The sequence below is a fragment of the Epinephelus fuscoguttatus genome, linkage group LG4 (assembly GCF_011397635.1).
Source record: "Epinephelus fuscoguttatus linkage group LG4, E.fuscoguttatus.final_Chr_v1".
Classification (NCBI taxonomy): domain Eukaryota; kingdom Metazoa; phylum Chordata; class Actinopteri; order Perciformes; family Serranidae; genus Epinephelus; species Epinephelus fuscoguttatus.
The window spans coordinates 38,186,037-38,210,961 of NC_064755.1; the positions used below are offsets into that span (position 1 = coordinate 38,186,037).

At 43.0% G+C, this 24,925-nt stretch overlaps 1 protein-coding gene across 1 annotated transcript in view; it reads left to right on the forward strand.

Moving 5' to 3' along the window:
* The window catches only part of lamb1a (laminin, beta 1a), a 36,848-nt gene extending 20,177 nt beyond the window's left edge, over positions 1-16,671 (forward strand). The window contains exons 21-33 of the mRNA XM_049574773.1: positions 3,054-3,278; positions 3,849-4,066; positions 4,801-4,897; positions 7,819-8,188; positions 10,111-10,295; positions 10,580-10,821; positions 10,982-11,191; positions 11,274-11,418; positions 14,221-14,428; positions 14,746-14,887; positions 15,001-15,177; positions 15,381-15,540; positions 15,779-16,671. Of these exons, the coding sequence (XP_049430730.1) occupies positions 3,054-3,278; positions 3,849-4,066; positions 4,801-4,897; positions 7,819-8,188; positions 10,111-10,295; positions 10,580-10,821; positions 10,982-11,191; positions 11,274-11,418; positions 14,221-14,428; positions 14,746-14,887; positions 15,001-15,177; positions 15,381-15,540; positions 15,779-15,918 (2,519 nt within the window). The 3' untranslated portion in view covers positions 15,919-16,671. The remainder of the gene's footprint in view (positions 1-3,053; positions 3,279-3,848; positions 4,067-4,800; positions 4,898-7,818; positions 8,189-10,110; positions 10,296-10,579; positions 10,822-10,981; positions 11,192-11,273; positions 11,419-14,220; positions 14,429-14,745; positions 14,888-15,000; positions 15,178-15,380; positions 15,541-15,778) is intronic.
* Positions 16,672-24,925: the final 8,254 nt, after the last annotated feature.

Genomic DNA, 24,925 nt, shown 5'->3' on the forward strand with positions numbered 1-24,925 from the left:
GCCCCGCAGGGACAAACAGGGTTTTAATTTAAAGAGAGGCTTTGTGATTTAGTGTGATGTAAACAGAGGCTGAGAGGAGGAATGTGATGAGAGTCTGTTATTAGAGCAGGAAATGAGATGCTCGGGCTGAAATCAGCTGCTGACAGACGCATGGATCACAAACTTTCTCCTTTTGTTTCCACTTCAAATCTGCAACAGTCTGGAAAATGTTTCACTGAATTATTACTTTACATATCTCTATAAAACTGCAGCATGACAATACTGAACAGGTTAACTGTTTGTGTGTGAGATGTCATATGAGTGTAAGAGTTGAACCACCAAAAGCAGCTGAAGTGTGAAGTTGAAGCAAGTTTGAAGTCTCTAAAGTGAACTGAAGTAGCTGAAATCAGGTCAAATGTTCTTTGTAAGAGGTTAGAGCAGCTGAAAGTTAGTCACCTCGGTTTTTCTATGTGAAGATGCCCTAACTTGTCTGTGCGTGACGTGTTGCTTGAATAAGCGGTCGCCCTGGGTCTTCTTTGACAAAGCTTTGTGCACCATCAGCCTATTTTCAGAGCAAAAGCAGCCCATTGCTTCAGCTCGCTCAGGGCTCAATGGGCACCCTAAATGCTCTTAGTGCACCAGAATTTTTCGCTCTCCATCTGCCAGAGTTTTCTTGCTCACTGTGTGTTAGGAAGTGGTGTAAGAGATGAAAGTAGTTGAAGTGTAATCACTGAAAACATGTGAGCAGTTAAATTCCCAGTTTGTATGTAAACTCTGAAAGCAAAGTGCAAAGCTAAAGTGTCAGTTGAAGTGTAAGGCCCTGATTACACAGAGAGACGCGTTGCACTGCCTCTTTTTTTAAATTAAACTGGGCCATACCCATTGGTAGCTTTGTCACCTTCTACCTATGCCAATCTTCAATACCTATGTGCAGTTTCACATAGATTGACCACGTCAGTGAGTAGAAAAACATGGGACAGACAGAATGACTGACTGACAGAATGACCTACTGACAGTTTCCGTGATTATGTACAGCATACCATACCATGACTTAGTCATACCAAAAATTAGAAAAAAAACAACAACATTGGGCCACAGGGGGAGCCACAGCGATCAGTTGAATTTTAGCCATTTTGAAGCATTTTTCTGTTGTTATAGCGCCACCCAGTTGCCAATTAGAGTTAAATTTCTCCAGTCACCTTGAGGCGTCCTGTTCTACATATCTACCAAGTTTAGTAAAAATCCATATGGCGGTTAGGCCTAGATAAGAAATGAGCTCTCTAGCGCCCCCATTTTGTTTGATGGGGTCAATAATGGAGGGGTCCCCTCAGATTATGTGTGGTCATATGCCTACAAAGTTGCATGGTGATGGGTGAAACCCTTGAGATGTTATACACCTTTATGTGATGAGCCACGCCCTCCACAATATTCATTGCCTTATAGAAGCTCAGTTTTAGTACGTTTTCCAACTTTTGCCAAGAGGGAACTTTAGATATTGGTCCCTAGATTATGTTCACCCAGTTTCATGCAGATCGCTCAAACTTCCTAGGAAGAGATCCATTTGAAGTGTTTTTCAAAAAATTCAAAATGGCGGAAAATCTATATAAGCGGAAGTTATGGGTTCTTGAGGCAAATGTGTTCCTCATGAGGAGAGGCATCTCTGTGCAGAGTTTCATGTCTCTACAACATACGGGGCATGAGATATGCCCATTCAAAGTTTGCAATTTCAATCAGTTGCTATAGCGCCCCCCTTTGGCCAATTGATTACTTCATTAACATCCTCCCATGACCCTCTACCACTGTGCCAAATTTCAGATGGATTGACCAAGTCAGTGAGGAGGAAAACGTGGAACACACACACAGACAGAGTTTTCGTCATTATATACATGGGTATACATGTATAATGACGTATATATATATACATGGGTCGCTTTTCCGCTCTGATTTGAAGTTTTTTCAACTCGAGGAGTTCAGAGCACTCCGGCAAAAACACCAGGTGCCTAGAGCGCAAAAATGCAAGGCGTGTCGCAATGCAAAAACTGCGAGCAAAAAGCTTCATTCTCATAAGAACGATTACAAAAAGCCACCTGCAGCTGCTAAAATGCTTTCTGTGTGATCAGGGCCTGAGGGACAGCTACAGGGTGTAAGCAGTGGAGGTGTAATTAAAAGCCCCTTTTACATTGCCTGTTCAAGATGGGAACATCATGCCATTATGCCGCCTCGCCGCTCTGTATAGAAGGTGTGATCGTGGAATGAGGGGATGGAGTTGTCTCGCCTCTGAGCTGGGAACAGAGGTAGTAACAGTGCCAAAATTATGTCTGTATAAACAGTACAGCACCAGATCATTGGCGTCATGGGTGTGATGTTTTGAAGACATGTTCTGCATGCAACCCAGCCCAGGATATTTAAAAAGTTGCTGGTAGCAGTTAGCAGCTAACTCAAAGAAGAAAAACAGCAGCTGAAAATGTCCACAATTTGGGAAAACAATGAGCTTCTTACCCTCTGAGCAGAGGATGAGATCAGCCAGCATATGACAGGGACAGTAAATGATTGTTATTGCCATGCTATGCCATTGTTACTGTTAATAAAGCACTGCCAACACATATGCTACATGTCAGGCTTGTGGCCGACACTGTTGTGTTACATGTCATGCCCGTCACGCTTCTTTTGATTGCCGGCAAGCTGTTTTAAAATCACACGAGTGGAATGATGTTGTGGTCATTTGGTTCTGTGTGAAAATGCAGAAGCGGCATGAAGAAGGGACTTCGTAGCGGCTCTACAGCACCATCTCTGTGTAAACACTTGAAGTGTCAGTGGAAAGTCAACTGAAGAGTGAAAGTAGTTGAAGTGTCAGCCTGCTCTAAACTAACTGATGAATGAACCACAGATATTCACCGGTGCAATAAACATACTGTAAAAAGTGAAGCCATGTCCTGTAAACATTCAACACGCTGATCAAACTAGAAATAACAACTGAATATTACGTCTAACAAAAAAACATGGTGACATTTTGTAGATTAAACTCTTTGTCAGACATGTTCAAGATCTATAAACTCTTCTCCTTCTCTCTGCAGGTGCTCGCTGTGATGAGTGCTCACCTGGTTACTATGGAAACCCCGGAGAGTCAGGAGGGCAGTGTCAGCCCTGTCAGTGCAACAACAACATCGACATGTTGGACCCGGACTCCTGCGACGCCAGAACCGGCGAGTGTCTGCGTTGCCTTTACCACAGCGAGGGCGCCTCCTGCCAGCTCTGCAAGCTGGGTTACTACGGCAACGCATTGCAGCAGGACTGTAGGAGTGAGTACACTGGGTTTATTGGGTTATCATGGCAACATCCTGCCACAGGACAAAGTCTTGACAAAGCTTTTTACATCATCTTAATAAAATCTGACTGAAATTTGCAATAAACTGGCTGACAGCATCCAGAACAGCCTTTAACTTTCACTCTGGTGAGCTGCCAGAATTACAAAACCCAGAAACTTAACTCTTTAGAAATCCCTCTTTACAGATCAATATTATGGCTTTTAGCAAGCGCCGTTATTTTCCATGATTATTTTTAGCCCGATTCCTGTGTGTCTTGTGTCCTGATCTGTTTTTTGCTGCCCATCTTGACCAGGACTCCCTGGCAGAAGAGATTTTGTGTCTCACTAGGACCTTTCTGAATAAGTAGAGAAAAAAATGAAAATAAATGCATGAAAATCTTCAAGCATCATTCACACATTATCTGACTTGGAGTGCTGACAACCCTTGATTTATAAGAGAGACCTTGATCTTAATAAAAACTTAATGAAGTCTTACGTAGAATCTAGACAAATCTCCTGAGTAAAGTCTCGATACATCCTGATGAAGTCTGGTTCTCGTCCACAGAATGTGTTTGTAACAAGCTGGGCAGCGAAAACTCCAGCTGTCCGTCATCCGGCGACTGTCACTGCGACCGCAGCAGCGGTCAGTGTCAGTGCCTGCCCAACGTGATTGGTCAACACTGCGACCGCTGCGCACCTGACACCTGGAACATGGCGAGCGGCCACGGCTGTCAGACCTGCAACTGCAACCCCAAACACTCTTACGGGATGTCCTGCAACGAGGTGAGGGGCAGGCTGTCATGTGATACAAAAGTAAACAATGTCAGATTCCAAACATTCATTAAATCATAGATAAAAAATAATAAAGGTCCAATAATTACCAGAAAATAAGAATAATTGTGTTCTCATTACCTTTGAATGAGCCATTTACATCTACATAGGGAGTGGGTTGTCCTTTATGGAGATCACCAGGTAGCACTGTTATGTTACTGCAGTAGCTCAGCACTGATGAACACACATAGGGCCATTCACGTTTTCGTGTTGGCCCCTGTAGTAATGATGCCCAACTGCAGCGCACACAATAGCTGCCCGTCTCTGAGATGAGAGGAAGAAACCTCTACGGATAATTCGGCTCTCGATAAAAACCTCCTGAACAATGAACACTGAAGGAATTCTAGCCGGGGGAAGTTTCAGCTGGTGGCAATCTGCAATTCACAGCTAGATGCCACCAAATTCCCTAAATCAGTGGTTCTCAACTGGTCCAGCCAAAGGGTCCAGATTTCTCTTAATAATAAAGAATGTTTTTTACAAACCTGACCTGTTTGCAAGTCACTTGGGTCCATTCAGAATGGACCCGTGACACACTTTTGAACCAAGACTCACCAGTTGGGAACCACCGCCCTAAACTGTTGAAAAATCAAAGCACTTAATGATCAAACTGTTCACTCAGCTCTGATTCCATCAGCTCCTGGTTCAATATTTAGATGATGATTGTAAAGACTGTGTTTGGTCCACAGATCAGCGGTCATTGTTCCTGTCAGCCGGGCTTCGGAGGAAGGACATGCAGCGAGTGTAAAGAACTGTTCTGGGGAGACCCAGAGGTCAAATGTCACGGTATGTTTACTCTTTATTCAGCTTCATTTATTGCCACTGTGCAACATCTACATAGGGAACAAATGAAAAGCGAAGAGTAGATTTTTTAGATTGGATTCAGGAGACATGTTCCCTGACATCTAAACATTTAAAATTCAACATCAGGGAAACATTTTCCATCAGCTTTGACCACGTTTGGGTCCTGCACTCTGTTGTGGCGTGCGGTATTCCGATCCAGGATGCCTTGATGGCGCCGGGTGTCTGCGGAGCTCTGAATGCTACAACTGTTCGGTCAACCAGAGTCTTGTTACATCCATTCCACTTCCAGTGATGGGACATTAGCCAGTGCTTTCAGACCTAGAGTTGTCTCCTTTGGTCTGAATCAGGGACTAATTTTGTCACAAAGTTGTATAATTGCCTAGAGTTGGTTCATGTTCTCACGACAGCATACAAGCGGACCAACGAGTGGGAAAAATCCAGGAAGTAAACAAAGTGTTGAAGAAGAGTACACTTGCAAGATAAATGTGACACTTTCTAATGTCACAATGGAGGGACAACTACGCAGGTTGATTTTAGCGCTGCTCATCGTGGACTATATTGCTGTCATTGTTCATTTTAGTCAAACCATACAGTTTGAAAACGAGGCGCGGCTCCAACTAGAAAACAATGTTTTGATGCATTGGATGTGCTGAATGTGCATATTAAGGCAGTACAGGAGGAGGTGCACATTAATAATCCTCCAGGACTGTAACATGCTCATGTTTAACCCAAACAATGTGTCATGTGACTGCAGTTGCTTCAGATCCAGGTCAGAATACGTTCTCACCACAAACGAACCGCACCAGAGTTCATTCACCTCTTCAAGAAGGTTTTGGTCTGGTTGTTTTGGTGCACACCCGAGTGCGATTGCTGAGTTAGATTGAACCGAACCAAACAGGACAGCTTGAGTAAAACATGACCGTGACAGTGTCAGATCTACCTATGTGTACGTGAAGGAGAAACTGCTGAGTCACAGTTCAGATCTCATTGACTCGTTCAGCCACTGCTCCACTGCATCGTGGGAACATTCTTCCTCCTAGCATCCTCTGCTGTGACTTATATTAAATCCAGATGTTACCAGAGGCCCCGGGGCCCTGTTGCCATGGACACAAGACCAGAGATCTGTCTTAGCATCCAAATATCCCTCCAAAATCCACAAAGGGGCTTTGTTAGTAACACGCAAAGCGGAAGGTCAGAAACTGGACCTGCTGAGAGAGAAGAGGGAGAGAGGGGGTCCATGACCAACACTGTCTGTCTGTCTCTCTCTCTATGAGTCTGTCTGTCTGTCTCTCTGAGTCTGTCTTTCTTCCTGTCTGTCTGTTTGTTTGCCCCAGTGAATCAGAGAGAAATCTCAGTCTGGTTCAGGTTTGTTGTTCCTGCAGCATGAGGGAGCTTCAGATGTTTGATACAAACCAGATGTTGAAAACACATAGACACACACGTCTCCCCTCAGGAGATGTTTTCACGAGTAGGAAGTTAAACAGTATTTTTCTGACTCTTCCTGTAAATTGTTTTTACAGTAAATGAAAGTTTGACCTCCCGAAGATATTTCAACATTTTTATCAGATGACGAAATAACAGAGGTAGAAACTTTTATCACTATGATTGTGATAGTTCAGTCTGCAGAGTTTGTTTTGACTGAACACAGAGACACTAACAGAAACTACTAATCTAAAAAACAAACAAACCCCAAATCGAATAAATGAAGACACCCACAATCACCACAGTGTTCCCTCTGTTCTTCACTTTCTGTCAGCTGACAGGCTGTGTCCACTAGAGGCCGCTGGTGTCCTTCACTGTTCTCATGTCGTCTGTTTTCAGGATTTCCCTCAGGCTGAACATTAGAATGTTAAAAACAGCACAGCAGTTTGTTCAGACTCATCTCTGATTGGTTAAAACAAAACACAGAGGAAACAATTATTTGAGGTTTTTATTAGTTTCACTGGAGAAACTTTGTTTGCTTTAACTTTATCTGTTACATGACTAACTCATGACGTCCAGTTATGTGTCATAACTATTCCACTACAGTATTGATGAACTGACGCTGCTGCTTTAACTATTTGATTCTTTGACTGAGCTGGGGAAAAAAAAACATGTAAAGCATTGCTATGGCAACCACCTGACATGACATGACATGATGATCAGTGGATGATTTAAAATGTGATGTTGTAAGATCATCTAGTTTAACACCAGAACGAAACCAATAGAGTCTGACTGAAACATTATCTGTCCGTCGGGGTTTCAGTCTGTCAGTGTCAGGGTATCTGTCCATCAGGGTATCGGCCTGTCAGGGTTTCTTTCTGTCAAAGTTTCTGTCTGTCAGGGTCAGGGTATCTGTCTGTCAGGGTCAGGGTTTCTGTCTGTCAGGGTCAGGGTTTCTGTCTGTCAGGGTCAGGGTATCTGTCTGTCAGGGTCAGGGTTTCTGTCTGTCAGGGTCCGGGTTTCTGTCTGTCAGGGTCAGGGTATCTGTCTGTCAGGGTCAGGGTATCTGTCTGTCAGAGTTTCTGTCTGTCAGGGTTAAGGTATCGGTCTTTCAGGGTATCGGTCTGTCAGGGTCAGGGTATCTGTCTGTCAGAGTTTCTGTCCGTCAGGGTTAAGGTATCGGTCTGTCAGGGTTTCTGTCTGTTAGGGTACAGTTTGGGAATCGGTCTGTCAGAGTTTCTGTCTGTCAGGGTAAGAGTATCTGTCAGGGTTTCCGTCCATCAGGGTATCTGTCTATGAGGGTTGGGGTATCTGTATGTCAGGGTCAGGGTTTGCGTCTATCAGGGTACCGGTCTGTCAGGCTAGGTGTATCTGTCGTTCATGGTCAGGGTCTCCATCTGTCAGGGTATCTACAGCTCCTGAAGAGCCCTCAGTGTAGCTTGTTGAGCACACCTCTAACTCTCGCTGTGTTTCCGTTTCAGCATGCGACTGCGACCCTCAAGGGATCTCAGAGCAGCAGTGTAACAAAGCCAACGGTCACTGCGTCTGTGTGGAAGGCGTTTCTGGGCCACGCTGCGACACCTGTGCCCGTGGGTTCTCCGGTACCTTCCCTGACTGCCAACGCTGCCACCAGTGCTTTGCTGAATGGGATGAGGTCATCGGTCAGCTGACCAATCAGACACACCGCCTTGTCAACAAGGTCAACGCCATCAAAGCCAACGGAGTCAGTGGACCGTACAGGAAATCTATTGACAGCATGGAAAAGAGCGTCGCCGACATCAGAGTCATCCTGAACCAGAATCCAGCTTCACAGCCGCTGTCGGAGATCCAGGAGCTGCTGCAGCAGGCCAGGTGAGATTATATTTAATCTGGAGATTAAAACAGCTCAGATTAATACAACCAACTCCGAAAATGTTGGGACATTGTATAGAAATATAAATAAAAACATATTGCAATGATATGCACATCTTTTTTTACCTGTATTTGATTGAATACAGTCCAAGGACAAGATATTTCATGTTTAAATGTTTGTAAATACATATACACTCATTCTGAATTTGATGCCTACAGCACTTTCCAAATAAATTGGGACAGGGGCATGTTTACCACTGTGTGACATCACCTTTTCTGTTATGGTGCTTTCAGACCTAGAGTTTCCATGCAAAAAAATCCCAGGAAGTAAACAAAGTGTTGAAGAAGAGTACACTTGCAAGATAAATGTGACACTTTCTAATGTCACAATGGAGGGACAACTACGCAGGTTGATTTTAGCGCTGCTCATCGTGGACTATATTGCTGTCATTGTTCATTTTAGTCAAAGCATACAGTTTGAAAACGAGGCGCGGCTCCAACTAGAAAACAATGTTTTGATGCATTGGATGTGCTGAACGTGCATATTAAGGCAGTACAGGAGGAGGTGCACATTAATAATCATTATATAATGATAATCATCACTATAACATGCTCATGCTTGTTTAACCTCATGCATGCCTCTTCAAGAAGGTCTCAGTCCAGTTGTTTTGGTGCACACCCAAGTGCGACTGCTGTGTTCACACCTGCCCCAATGAACCACACTTAGGGGGCAAACAAACTTGAGTTCGATTGAACTGAACCAAACAGGGCAGGTGTGAAAGCACCCTAATAACACTCAGCAAGTGTTTGGGAACTGAGGACACTAATTGTTGAAGTTTTGAAAGTAAAATTTTTACTTGATATATGACTTCAGTTGCTCAACAGTTCGGGGTCTCTGTTGTCATATTTGCACTTCATGATGCACCACGCATTTTCAATGGGAGACAGGTCTTGACTGCAGGCAGGTTAGTTAAGTACCTGCACTCTTTTGCAGAATGCGCTTCATTGTCTTGCTGGAATAAGCAGGGAAATCCCTGGAAATTGTGTCATCTGGATTGCAGCATATTTTGCTCTAAAACCTGTATGTACCTTTCAGTGATCATGGCGCCTTCCCAGATGTGAGAGATGGGAGCTAACACATCCCCATACCATCGCATATGCTGATTTTTTTTAACTTTGCGCTGTCAACAATCTGGATGATCCTTTTTCTTTTCAGCCTGCAGAACATGACGTCCATGATTTCCAAAAACAATGTGAAATATGGACTTGTCAGACCAGGCACCCTTTCCTGCTGTGTGTCAGTCCATCTCAGATGAGCACAGGTCCAGAGAAATCAGCGTCATTTCTGGATGTTGTTGATATATGGCTTTCACTTTGCATGATGGAATCTTACCGACAATGGTTTTCCAAAGTGTTCCTGAGCCCATGTAATAATATCCTTTATACATTTCTCCAGTTTTTCTAAATTTTTTGATAATATTATGGATTGTAGATAGTAAAATCCATGAAGTCCTTTCAGCTGTGTTAGAAATGTTCTCAAACTGTTGGACTTTTTGCCCACACAGTTTTTCACAAAGTTACAACCCTTGCTTGTGAACAACTGAGCCTTACTGATACTCATTTGTTACCAGTTAATTTGTTTACCTATGGAACGTCTTAAACAGGTGTTTTTTGAGCAGTCTTTTCTCGCTCCTAGCCCAACTTTTTTTGTTGGGTTGCAGGCATTGAATTCAGAATGAGGGTATATTTACAAAAACAATGAAGTTTATCAGTTTGAATATTAAATCTCTTCAACTCAGTGTAGGTCAAAAAGGATTTGCAAATCGTAGCATTCTGTTTTAATTTACGTTTTCAAAGTGTCTCCACTTTTTTGGAATTAAGATTGTATTCACTGTGACCTCTGACCTTCCTGTTTCCCTCAGTGACCTGATGGGGGCTCTAAGCCAGATGTTGAACCGCACCGAAGAGACGCTGATCCAGGTGGAGGACGAGGACGCAGCTGCAGGAACCAAACTGGACTCTTTGATGTCGGACACTCAGAAACTGGAGAGGACGGTCCAGGAGCTGTTGGATCAGGTCGAGTTCATCAAGAACTCTGACATCAGAGGTGAGAAGTGGTCATGTGACCAAACACTTTGAATATATCTCCTCAGTTCTTATGATTTTAAAACTGTCTTGGATCAGTGTCTGTGATGCTGTGTCGCCCCCTGAGGGCTGATTTTAAAAATTTCTATGGATCAGTTCAGTAGAGTTTTGGTAGAATCGTCGTTTTTCTCCACTGCGTGTTTTGGGTTGACATTTTTAACGCCTTTTAGACCTCCAGTAGAATTGAAATGAAGTTCTCCTTACTGTGGTTCTTTGGTCTGATTTGTACTTCCTGTCTGTTGCCAGGGGCGACCAACAGTGTCACTAAGTACTTCCTGCAATCTCAGGCGGCTGAAGCTCGAGCAAACGCCTCCACTGTCGACCCCGACAGCCCCGTAGAAAACTCCAGCACCCTACGGCAACTCACAGAGGACAAAATGAACCAAACCAGAGAGGAGTTCCAGAGGAGGCACACTGAGTATGCTCAGAGACTGGACGACCTGGCAGGAGAGCTGCAGACTCTAGACCTATCAGAGATCAGCCACAAGGTGGGAGATTGTGTTTCTAACAGTATTTAGCTTGAAGCTTCTATTGGGACGTGACACTTCTGTTTTATGTTTGTTGTATATATATGTTAGATATTATTTTTTATTATTATATCAGAATCAGAATCTCTCTTGATGTTCTGGTCTGTCCTGGTTCTTACAGACCTGTGGCAGTCCATCATCAGGTCAGGATTCGTGTTCGTCCTCTCCCTGTGGAGGTCTTGGCTGTGTGGACTCTGAGGGTCGAACCAAATGTGGAGGTGAAGGATGTGACGGTGTTGTGACGACTGCCCACAACGCCTGGAAAAAGGCCCAAGACTCTGAACAGGAAATCATTAGTGCCATGGAGGAAGTGGAGAAGCTCTCCAAAATGGTTAGTCTGATAGGTTCTGGTCTGAGCTGGATCTGGTTCAGGTGGACCTCAGTGGATATTCTCAGCTGTGTTTTGTCTGCAGGTGTCGGAGGCCAAACTGAAGGCGGACGAGGCGAAGCTGAGCGCTCAGGACGTCCTGATGAAGACCAACAGAACCAAACAGAAAGTCCAGCAGAGCAACGAGGAGCTGAGAGGTCTCATCAAACAGATCAGAGACTTCCTCACACGTACGTCTCTCACCACCACTCACCAAACACAACATCTCCTGAGATTCAAGGACTTGCTGTACCTCAGGGCCCTATTTCAGAAAGCAGGCTCAACAAACTCTGAGCCTAATTCCGATTTGAACCCCGAGTTGACTGAGCCTCAGCTGGGAAGGTTTTCAAACCTGCCAGCCAGCAGGTTTGCTTCACAAAGTATGTTGCCATAGTAACTGACTCAGGGTTACGCTGAACTGGCTTTATGAAACGGAAAACTCAGTTTCCCTCATCTTAAGCTGAACATATTCAGAGTTTTCACAATTCTTGCTTTCTGAAATAGGGCCCAGGTGTTCATCCTGTGTTGACAGTCAGAAGAGACCCTAGAGGACTCATTCTGGTTAATTCCAGCTCTGTAGTTCTGTCATGTTTCTACACTTCCTGTCAGTAACAACAGCACCTCTGAGACTTCAGTGAAAATCAAAGATCCTGATGGAGGCAGTCTCTTCTGGTTTTTAGCCTTGACCTGTTTATTACTAACAGATATCCATCACAGGATGTCACATTGCACTCCTATGGGGTCAGCAGGTCAGAAATATACTCAGGAGTCAGCCAGGAACTAAAGCAGATGTTTGTACTGTATGTGATCTTGTGATCGGTCCTGAGGCAGCTGGAGTGCATCAGGTCACACTGACTCTTGAGGGAGCACACACAGTTTGCATAATGTAATAGCATGTTTCCAAATGACTGCATATCTACAGAAACGTAAGATTTATCAAGGTTTACACAATGGGAGCGCTGACATCAGTTTTCTTGCCTCTGTGCCAGCGACAGCTGTGGTCAGAAAACAATATCTCAAGAACGCCTCAAGGGAATTTCTTCAAATGTGGCACAAATGTCCACTTGGACTCAATGAACTGACTACATTTTGGTGGTCAAAGGTCAAGGTCTATTTGACCTCATCTGTCTCATACTTGTGATCGTGATATCGCAAGAGCACCTTGAGAGAATTTCTTCAAATTTGGCAAAAACGTTCACTTGGACTCAATGAACTGATGAACTGATAGGATTTTGGTGGTCAAAGGTCAAGGTCAGTGTGACCTTGCATACGTCTCATTCTCGTGAACAAGGTATCTCAGGAACACCTTAAGGGAATTTTGTTAAATTTGACACAAATGTCCACTTGGACCGAGGAATACACTGATTGGAATTTTGGTGGTCGAAGGTCAAAGGTCAAGGTCGGTGTGACCTAACAAAATATATTTTTGGCCACGTTGAATAATGTGATAAAAGAAGCTGGTTAGCATTTTTTTTACTGCACTGCGTCCTGCATCCATCCTGTCCCCGATAACCCCTCTGAGTACATTTCAGTTTCTGAGTCCCAGACAATCGTATGATCTTCCTATCAACAGAATTCTCTACAGGACTGTGAGTTGGTGTCTTAACCTGGCTTTCCCAAATGTCACTCCAGCTGAGATCACTTTTTAATTGATCTCAGTTCATATTGTATGCTCAGCTACATTATTGGAGTTAAAGGAGAAAATCTGATATGCATAAAATTGGATACTGAAAAGATACTTTGGGAATATTCAACTGAAAAACAGCATGTAGACAGAAAATTGTAATGGACTGAGGACTGATCCCTGTGGTACTTAGCAGAGGATTCATATTGTCACACAGGATATCTTGTAGTACTTGATGTTTCCACCCACTGTTCTAAATGTTTAGTTGAAATCAAGTGATCAACTGCAGCTGCAGTGAGAGCAAAAAGCACTGAAACAGATGTTTTGTAAAAGAAGCTCATCAAGAACCCTGAGAAGTGCCGTCTGTGTTGATCAGTGAGCTGCTCTGCTACCTCACTTCCCATCAGCTCAGCAAGGGAGGGAAATGATTTCAAATGGCTGTGTCTAAAGAAGTCTGATGACCAGACAGCTGAGAAACAAACCATTGGCCAGAGCCGCCTCTTCTCTGAGGAAGCTAAGGTCCTTCAACATCTGCCGAGGACAATGCTGAGGATGTTTTCTAAGCCTGTGGTGGCCAGTGCTGTGCTGTTTGCTGTTGTGTGCTGGGGCAGCAGGTTGAGGGTAGCAGACAACAGACTCATTAAAGTGATTCTCAAGGCCAGTAATGTTGTGGGGTGGAGCTGGACTCTCTGGTGGCAGTGTCAGAGAGGAGGATGCTGTCTAAGATACGAATAAGAGTCAACATAAGAAACATGTACAGTTATTGTGGCACCCAACAGATAATTATGAATTATAAATGCAGTATGTGAAAAATGTCCAAATGCCAGTCTATTGACTCAGAGCAGCTGAGACTCTGAGGGGGGAGTTGTGCAGGTTTATGGCCATTGGCAGGAATGACTTCCTGTGGTGCTCTGTGGTGCATCTTGGGGGAATGAGTCTGTGACTGAATGTGCTTTGTTTGACCAGCACATCGTGGAGTGGGTGGGAGACAGTGTCCAAGAAGACACGATTCTTTTTAATTTTACCGATGTATATATTGTGGTTAATTTTTCACACTTAGAGCCTCAGCACAGTGATGATATATACCTATATATATATATTTTTGATTTTTTAATATCTTAAGTACTACTGTTAAACACTGTAGCATACTGCACATTTTATTTTTATTTTAATGCACATTTTCATTTCTATTTCATTTTCTTTATTGCTTTATATTTACATGCTTATATTTCATACTCTTATTCTCCCTTCTTATAATTCTCTATTCTTTACATCAGAGCAACTGTAACAAATCACAATTTCCCCTCTGGGACCGATAAAGTATTTCTGATTCTGATCCTGATTCTGAAACCTCTTCCTGTTGTTTCAGAGGACGCTGCAGACCTGGAGAGCGTTGAGCTGGTGGCTAACGAGGTTCTGGCCATGCAGATGCCAACTACACCGGCTCAGCTGCAGAACCTGACCGACGAGATCCGACAGAAGGTGGGAGAACTGGGAAACGTGGAGACCATCCTGCAGCAGAGCGCCGACGACATCCAGAGAGCTGAGAACCTGCTGGAGCAGGCCCGCCGAACCAGGTGAGTCCTACCTGTTCATCCAGGACGGTTTTACCTGCGCAGAGCCTGTTAGATTTGTTTTAGTCACTAAGTTCTGATGGAACTCAAAGACTTTAAGTGATTGTGTGGATCTTTAGAAATTGGGTTGAATGAAGTACTTATCCATAGTTAGTGTATTACTGAAAGCAGATGGTGGTAGGCAAGCCCCCAGTTTGGAGAAGCGGAGCGCCACAGTGTACCGCTGTTATAGCCATCTATCAATCAATAACCTTATGTGGTTCTCACCTCTCTAACAGCTTGTAGTAAACTCATGAAATGTGACTTCCTGTGTTTGTCAGTGAGGAGGCATCAAACGTGAAGGACTCTGCAGAGAAGGTGAAACAAGCTCTGGAAGAAGCTAAGAGAGCTCAGACCGCCGCCAGCAGCGCCATCCAGCAGGCTACCGCCGACATCCAGAACACCAACAACCTGCTGTCGTCTGTCAGTACTGAGCCATGTTCAAAATGTTAACTTCACTGACATCACGTCACAACCTGTACTCAATGATAGGCTCACTGACTAACTAATAGGCCACCTGTCTGTGTTGCGTTAAGGTGACCTCGGAGACGGCAGATGCGGAGCTGAAGCTGGCTAACGCCACCCAAAGGCTGCAGAGTCTCGAGCAGGACGTAACCCTGCTGAGAGACAAAGGTGTGAACATCACCGTGAGCACCAAACGAACCAATGAGGATGCAGCGACCATCAGAAAGATCGCAGAGGAGGTCAAGAAAGTGAGTTCACCTGTCAAACTGTCAATCAGTTAACATTAAATACACACAGCAGGTCGGTCCATGAAGGACACGAACACATCTGCACATTATGTTATATTTAAGACTGTATCTGTTGATGAGGAGCTTCAAACTAATCAATATATCTGTGTATAACTGTGTGTGTTATTGTGCATGTCTGGTTGTGCGTGTGTGTGTTGGTTTAGGACCTAGACTCCGAGCTGAAGAATAAGTACTCCACAGTGGAGGAGCTTATCGGTACAAAGGCAGGGGGCCTAGCGGACGCAAAGAAGAGGGCGGAGTCACTGCAGCAGGAAGCCAAAGATCTGCTGCTGAAGGCCAGCAACAAACTGCAGCTGCTCAAAGGTGACAGCACAGTTACATAACACTGACATCACACTTCCTGTCTCACACTAGAGTCCCTGAGTTGAAGAGTCAGTCCACCATAAGACTGGTGTTTGTGTGCAAGTTAAAGGTCCAGTGTGTAGGTTTAAGTTCTGCGAGCTCACCACTAGATGTCACTAAATCCTTAACACTAGACGTTTCAACAGTTGCATGATGCTGGTGTGAAGGTTAAACAGTGATGAAACATGTTGTTTTTCAGATCTGGAGAAATCTTATGAAGACAACCAGCGGACTCTGGAGGTGAAGGCGGAGCAGCTGGTGGAGTTGGAGGCGGCTGTGAAGGAGCTGCTTCAGGAGATCAGCCACAAGGTCACCATCTACAGCACCTGTGTGTTCTAAGGTCAAAGGGCAGATTCAGAGTCAAAGTGAGCTGAATTTTTTTTTTTATCCTAAAAATTTTATCTGAAATCTGACCCGTTGTGCTCTGACCTTCATACGAAGTGCACTGTCCTCTTTGATCTGAAACAATCACAGATGAAATGTTTTTTGTTTTGCTCTGACCACTCTGACAAAGATATTGAATATTTAATTTTCAGCTAATTAGGTTTTTAAAACCTGCAATCAGCTGCATTTACACACAAAGATAATGGAACTATTACAAGACATTAAGTAGGCAACAGACTATTGAGTATTGAAAAACAACAGTTTGATCCTTTAAGAGTTGTAAAACTCTTTAAATCCATTGAAATATGAGTTTGGAAAATAAGTCAGACGCAGCTGAAACTCATCAAACTGACACGAATGAATTTAACCGGCTGGTTCATCAAATGAGATAATCATTATTTTTTTTAGTTAAAGAGAACTTCTTTAAAGCTTCACCAAAGGTTAGCTGCAGTAAAAGTTTTGAATTTGAGTTTTTAAATCAGTTGAATGTCTTTGTGAATGTAATAACGTCAAAGTTACGGATTGTCAATCATTTGATTCCAGTTTAACTAAAAGTTTAGTTATGAAACAGTGAATGTTTAAACCATATGACTGCAACTTTTTAACTTCCTCATTTTGTATTTCCTGTATTTTTTTTTTTTTTTTTTTTTTTGCTTTTCTACGTGGCCAAAACTGAACAAAATAATTTTTAATAAAAGCTCTACTTAAAATCACACTGAGTCCACTGCTATTTATTTCAGAGTGTTTAATACCAATTAACATGTCTGTTATTTACCAGGTAATTTATCTGTTTGCACCGGTTAATATCTAATGATAATATGAGTTTTGAGTGATATTATGAGCTGATTGGAGTTGCTAATTCTGTTACTGACATGGATGATGATCACTGTGATTTTTTTTTGTCTGAAACCTTACTTGCATCCAACACATACTGCTCATAAGTCCTCATGACTGTGTTATAGTGTGATACAGGTAACTGCAGGACTGATGAGGACAGTGTGACAGTCAGGTGACAGGAAAAGGACAGAAAGTCCGAGAAAATCTGGTGGGCAGATGGAAAATGGCAAAGACAGAGACAGGCTTATACAAATGTCTGGACTTCACTGCACTTGCAGAATCGCACGTTCTCTGGGAAATCTGGGAGTGCTTAGAGGTGTCGAAATCCACAATAAATCCAGCCCACCAGGACCTAAAGTGAACTTTCTGTAGACTTCCAGAGAGTCAACTTGGGGTTCAGACTTCAGCAGACTTCAGTGATTTAATTGCCCACGGTTCATTGCAACACAAACATGATGTTGAAGTTGTTTTTTTTTCAATAGCTGAGTGGAACAACAACAGTTACTGTAGTCTGTTAAAACTTTGAATCATGCAGACCAGAAGTAATATTCAACAACATCATGATACAGAAATATGTAGAAATATAGGCTATGGAGGGTGATCAAAATGCAGTGTTGCTGCCTGCCCTAACATAGATAAAGGCACAAATAAACACAAAGGCAACATCAGGAGTTTTTAGCCTTGATTTAAAAGAGTCGATGGAGGGGGCAAGTCTGACAGAGGGGGGAATGCTGTTCCAGAGTCTGGGGGCTGCGACTGCAAAGGCACGGTCACCCCTGAGTCTAAAATTAGTGCGTGGAACAGTTAAAAGCCCCAGGTCAGCCGGCCTGAGGGGTCTGGAGGTGGAGTATGGGGTTAAAAGTTCTGTCATGTAGGAGGGGGCCACTCCATTCAGGGCTTTGTAGGTGAATAAAAGTCAGAAATCAATACAGTGCTGCACTGGCAGCCAGTGGAGAGAGACTAGGACAGGGGTGATGTGGTCTCTCTTTCGGGTACCTGTCAAAAGTCTGGCTGCAGCGTTTTGTACTACTTGTAAACAGGAGAGAGATGACTGATTAATTCCAGTGTAAAGAGAGTTGCAGTAGTCCAAGTGGGTGGAAATGAAAGCATGGATGACTTTTTCTAGGTCCTTGAAACTGAGGAATGGTTTGATTTTTGAGATGGTGCAAAGTTGGAAAAAAACTGGCTTTGACTACTGAGTTGACCTGTTATCAAACTTGAGTGCAGAATCAAAAATGACACCGAGGTTTTTGACATGAGGTTTGATAAGAGTGGACAGGTTGCCAAGACTGTTGGATATCTAGGTTGATATTGTCAGAGGGGCCAAAGACAATGATTTCAGATTTAGCTTCATTTAGTTGAAGGAAGTTTACTGCCATCCAGGACTTTATTACATTGATGCAGTTGAAGATATTGTGAAATGATATTTATATCCTGTCACCTGCAGGGACAGATAAGAAACAATAAATTGCATAGATAATAAAGCCTCCAAAAAAATAGCATTTTAAGTCTTGTGTGTGATTTATCCTGGGGTTTTATACTTAGGGATTTATTTATGGCTTCACATGAGTAGAGGAAATCATCACTCATCGCTCATCGTTAGGCTAAGTTATACAGTGTGAAATGCCATAGGCTTGTGCTAATAACGTTAGCATGTTATATTTGTTTGGAAAACGTGTTTAGTTTAAGACAGTTGTTTTGTCAGTGAACCCTGTGAGTTGTAATGGAGCTGAATTTTGTAATGTTATCTTTGTTAAATGTTGCTGTTGTCCCTGGCTTCATATGAGTAGAGGAAAAGTCCCCTAACAGCTAGGATAATGGTGCATTCCAGACAACCTGTAACTCGTGTTTTCACAACCTGTAACCCGTGAAAGTGCACTGGAACGGCAGTCAAACCCGTAACTTCCCACCCGTGAACTCGTACCCAGTTATGCTTTCTGACGTCACACAGCCCTCTAAACCAATTACCTTACTCCTCTAAACAACAATGGCAGCCCTATGGATGCGGTGTTGATGCAGGTGATACACTGTGAGAAATAGACATAAAATAACCCTAATGTTAACGCATTATTGGCAGCTGCTCTAACAGCTGGTTTCTAGTGCAAGAATAAATCAATACAAAATATGTTTCCAAACACAGATAACGTAAAAAATAGCCTATAATAGCATCTGTGACCCTATCCTCCTCCGTTTCACTCAAATGAGCAAGGAGCAGGTACCTTTGGCGACAGAAATAATGGGGAAGCACAAACAAACGGTTCGCCATGTTCAACGTTAAACAGGAAGTAACTGGCAGTTTGCCGTAACTTTCCTGGAACACTACAAAGTCGTAACTCGTGCCTTGAAGTCGTGACTTAGGCCTACGAGTTCAAAAGCCTGCCTGGAACGCACCATAATTTACACAATGTAAAATGCCACAGGCTTGTGCTGAAAACATAAGCATGTTGTATTTGTGGGGAAAATGTGTCCAGATAAAGACAAGTGTTTGTCTGTGAATGCTGCGAGTTATAGTGAAGCCGATTTGTGTACTTGTATTTGAAATTGTAGACATTAAGTCATGTTTAACGTGTGTTAAATGTGTGTTTTGAATTCACACCACCACACAAGTGCACTCACAAAGGCGTAGGCAACGTGCGTAGGGTCTGCCACACAAGTAGATCCTGCTTCATCAGTTCTCAAGTCCACTTGGATTCAGCCACAGACCTATAAAACTCACTGGATGCTGTCACTTCCTGTTTGTCAGTTTGGACTCGTGAGCAGCAGATACTGTGGATGAGAGCTCATGCAAACAAACATTTCAGTGATTGATTAGAACCAGTGAATGAATTTACGTAATGACTGAGTTGAATGTGTGATGTGAAAGATGACAGGATGCACACCAACTTATCTCTGCTAGCACCCAGGGCCGCCCCTCCCTAAACGCAGAACACGCGCTGTGCGTAGGGCCTCATCTTCCATGGGGGGCCACATTTTGCGCGAGGGGACGCATTTGCGCATATGCGCAATGGATGCGCACATGCGCTACCGTGAGGCGTGCGTACAATCAGCTCGAGGAAGGAGAGAAGAGACCTGACTGTCCATGCGTCGCTGCAATGATTGACAGCACTCGACATCTGAACAATCAGAGGGGTGCGCTGGCAGGCACTTGCAGAGCTGCAGCAGGTGAAGAGTTGTCGACATGTCGTCCAAAAGAGCCTCAGGAGTATGTGCGGGGTTGGGAGGGAGGGCGGGCTCCACGGAGGGGGAGACCCGAGCCTCGGGGGTATGTGCGGGTCAGGAGGTCGGATGCTCCCAGAGAGGGGAGAGGGAGGTATATAGCTAAATAAGATGAAAATAGAAAAGAATGTCTCTGTATTTTATTTCTGTTTTCAGTGTTTAATTAAGGTGGGAGAGGCGGAGGGCTGAGGGAGATCGGATGCCTCCAGAGAGGCAAGAGGGTTGAAATATAACAAAATAAGATTAAATAGGAAAAACCTGTCTCCCTCTTTTATTTTATTTTCAGTGTTTAATCAAGGGTGGGAGATTGAGGTGGTGGAAGTTACTTTCTTTTGATGAGTAATTGATGGCTATTTGTGACTCAGATTTGTTTATTTATTTATTTCAGGTTGAATTTTTTATTTTATTTGACTCATACAACCAAACTACTGTGTCTACAGTACATTTGTTATTGCCAGTAAAGGTTGTCAAGTTAAATGGCAAGTTGGTGTCCGGTCATTTTGTACCTATGATACATTTGGGATGGGGGCCTCCAAATAAAATTTCGCTTAGGGCCCCAATTGGTCAGGGGCAGCCCTGCTAGCACCTCAGCTAACGTTAACACTGTGAACCACAGTTAAACCACAGAGGACTTCAGTTTAACACACAAAATCTTCGCTAGCATCTCAGCTAACATAAGCTAGCAGGTTGGGCCTGACCTGGAGTTACAAACATGTTTGCACACTGAACTCCATGTGTTCATTATGCTAACGTCAGACCTTAAGCTACGGCACTCAGTGAGCATCACTACATCAACTCTACTGCCTGAATGGCATAGGATGATAGGACCAGTACTACTACGATTAATGTGTGTGTTTGGGCATCACAGTGGACCTTTTTTCACAGCAGACATTTCGACATGTCATAGGAGGAAAAGCACAGGTGACACCATCACATTAATGATGGCTCAGTTACATTAATTGTCCCAGTAACTTATTCCAGGGAACCAGCATGTAGGCAGACCAAATGTCCTCTTTTGCCCGGACATGTCCACACGTCCTGTACCGGGCGTCCAGGGGGTGTTTATGTCAGGTTTTCCTTGTGTGTGTGTTAGAGTGTGGCACGGGCCACATATTTCTGTCGACAGTCATTATGTTTTATGTCTGAAACCGAACCGAGCCCGACATTATTTAATTAGCACTGAGCACTGAGTTTGTGTCACACAGTTGTTACGGTTACAGGCTATTTAACAGGCCGGGTGTGCGCTGTGGGTGCTCCACAAGAGGAAGACCTCTGTGTTTGAGATGGGAGCGGGCAGCAGGAGGTCTGAGGCTTCCAGTGAGGGGAGAGGGAGAAAGATAACAAAATAAGATAAAATAGGAAAAAACTGTCTCCCTCTTTTATTTAATTTTCAGTGTTTAATCAAGGCAGAGGCGGGTGGCGGGAGGTCCGAGGCTTCCAGCAAGGGGAGAGGTAGAAACAAACAGCCAATGTGTGTGTGTGTTCTGTTCAGGTGCTGTCACGTAAATAACAGTGCCCAAGCGATAAACAGGACAGATAATAGGATTTTATTTATTTTAAAGTTAAAGTTAAAGTTCCACTGATTGTCACACACCAGAGTGTGTGAAATTTGTTCTCCGCATTTGACCCAGCTGCAGCAGTGCCGCGCTCGGGAATCATGTGGTGATCTAACCCCCCAATTCCAACCCCTGATGCTGAGTGCCAAGCAGGGAGGCAGTGGGTCCCATTTTTATAGTCTTTGGTATGACCCGGCCGGGGATCAAACCCACGACCTCCCAGTCTCAGGGCGGACACTCTACCACTAGGCCACTGAGCTACATTTTCACTGAAAGCTGACCGAATCCGACCCGAGCCCAAATACAATTTATACATTTTTGACCAAACCCGGAACGACCCGTCAGGACGCATCGGGACCCGTCGGGCTTGGATCGGGTAGCCACACTCTAGTGTGTGTATGTGTCCCTATTGGGGCCTATCTGAATTTCTGTCTTTGAGAGATATTATTTTGTAATATAAATGAATTTTCTATCCATACATATAAACTTTAAATATATTAAAATTATAAGGCATCTTTGAGTAAACTGCGAGTATCATTTAAGTAGGCTATCTCGAGGCCGGGCTGAGTGTCCTCTTTTCAGGGAATCAAAATATGGTCACCCTACCGGTATGTCACAGTGGGATGTCATCTAAGTAGAATGCAACCATCGTTAATGTTATTTAATACAGCTGTGCTTTTCCTACTGATGCATGTCATGTTTTAGAGGCCGTTTAGACGTACACAGTGATTCTGATAAACGGAGACATCTTCCTTTGTTTGTGCCCTTCGTTTACACGCAAACGGAGATTTCTCCTCTGAAAACGAGTCTTTCTAAAAACTCCGGCCAGAGTGGAGATTTTGGAAAACTCCGGTTGCGCGTTTGCATGTAAACGGAGATAAATATAGGCAGCTGACGTCACAGTATGCGCCGGAACTTGCGCCTTTGTCAAAAGTGCGACCTATCAACAGCTAGATAGATCTAGATAGATAGATCCTTCGGCAACAACCTCTCTCTAATACATCTAAGACGCTTATCGAAAACTTAAAAGATATAGGCTTATGTGAAATATGGAGAACAACATATCCTACCAGGAGAGAATACTCATATTACTCTCAGGTGCATAAATCTTATTCAAGGATTGATTTTTTTATGACAAATATTGCTCTCATAGACTGTATCTCAGAATGTAAGTATTTACCTAAAATCATATCAGATCATTCCCCTTTGACATTAACCATAAATTTTAAAACCGCTGTAGCACCAACAAGAGTATGGCGTTTCAACACTTTGTTCTTAGCGGATACTAAATTTGTGGAATTTATGAATACACAAATTGATATTTTCCTGGAAGCCAATCAGAGCCAGGGTTCTTGCCCTATTCTTATTTGGGAAACCTCGAAAGCTTTCTGTCGAGGTTGCATTTTTTCTTACTCCTCACACCTTTAAAAGAAAGGGAATAAAGAATTTCTGGCTCTGGAAAAAGAAATTAAGATGCTAGAAACTAAACATAGCGCTAACAAGGACAACGTCACTCTGCAGCAGCTAAATAGGGCAAAGTTAAAGTTGGGTACTATGAACACCCGAGCAGCTGAAATTCTAATTTTGAAATCAAAACAGAGTTATTTGGAGAAAGGTGAAAGTACTGGGAAATTACTTGCATGGCAAACTAAAAAGGCAGAGGAAGATAGAGCAATTCATAGTATTACTGGGCCTGATGGAAACATTAAAAGGGACCCTGTGACTATAAATATGATTTTTAGATTGGACAGAATAGAGTTAGCTAAAAACATCTCGCAGGTGGAATTGATAAAAGCCATTGACAAGTTACAAACTGGGAAGTCCCCTGGTAGTGATGGCTTACCTATTGAGTTTTACAGGTGCTTTCGAACCAGGATTTTGAGCCCATTTAAAAATATGATTGATTCAGCTCTCTCAAAAAATGAACTACCTGAGTCCCTTATGCTCACCATTAGCACCCTTTTAAAAAAGAAAGACAAGGATCCATTACTCTGTACCTCGATGAGACCAGTGTCGCTTTTGAATACTGATCTCTGTCCCTTTTTGCCTGGGTAGAGGCACACGACAGGGGTGCCCACTGTCCCCTTACCTGTTCGCGCTCGCAATAGAGCCATTAGCAATTATGATCAGGTCACATAATAGGATATCAGGTATAACTATTGGAGCAGAAGCTCATGTTATAGCGTTGTATGCAGATGATGTTTTATTATATATATCCCAGACAGAATATTCATTACCAGCACTATTGGATCTGTTAGGAAAATATGGATCTGTATCTGGCTTTAAGGTGAATTGGGGGAAAACTGAAATAATGCCCATTTCTAATTTTGATAGTAGCTCTCTTCAGAACCAGTTTGAATTGAAATGGACGCAAAAATATATAAAATACTTGGGTGTACTGATCTCAAATAATTTAAAAGATATGTATAAAATTAATTACACCCCTGCATTGGAAAACATAGAGGAAGATCTTAAACGATGGCAGACTCTCCCAATATCTATTTTGGGCCGTGTAAATGTATTAAAAATGAATATCTTACCTAGGTTAATTTATTTATTTCAAATTCTCCCCATACAAGTTCCCGAGCACTTTTTCAAGAAAATTCAATCTTTGTTTTCCTCCTTTATTTGGAGTGGTAAAGTTCTGAGAGTTCGTATGAATGTTCTGTATCTTCCTCCTGAAGTAGGTGGACTTGGTCTTCCTAATATGAAATAATATTTTTGGGCAGCTCAGCTAAGACCACTGGCACAATGGTTTAAAAAGCCTGGTGTATGGACCAGAACAGAAAATAATGATGTATTACCTTTGGATGTAAAGCATGCCCCTTACTGTGGAATGAAAAACCTTAGGAAAATAACTAGTAACCCAATTATACTTAACTCTGTGAGAATATGGAACTGTGCACACAAAATTATTAACTGGAATAAGCCTTTATCGCCGTTCGCTCCAATATGGAAAAATCCTGCACTGCCTTCTATATTTTGTGACAGTGGTTTCAAACAGTGGGCAGAAAAAGGCATATTAACTCTTACTAATTTGTATGATAATGGAGAACTTCTGTCATTTAAACAGCTTCAAGATAAGTATGATAGACCTAGCTCACAGTTTTTTCGTTTTTTGCAATTAAGAAGTTTAATTCAGTCGATACAACAAACATTGGAGGAACCGAAATCTTCAGTAATAGAGGAGGTATTAATAAATCAGAGAAACCAGCTAAATTACTGTCTAGACTTTACCAAGGTTTGATAAAAGCTTTTCCAGATGATACGTCTTCTACTAAGAAAAAATGGGAAGATGACCTTGAGGAAAATATTGATGAGGAGGATTGGTTGCAAATCTGGTCAAATGTACA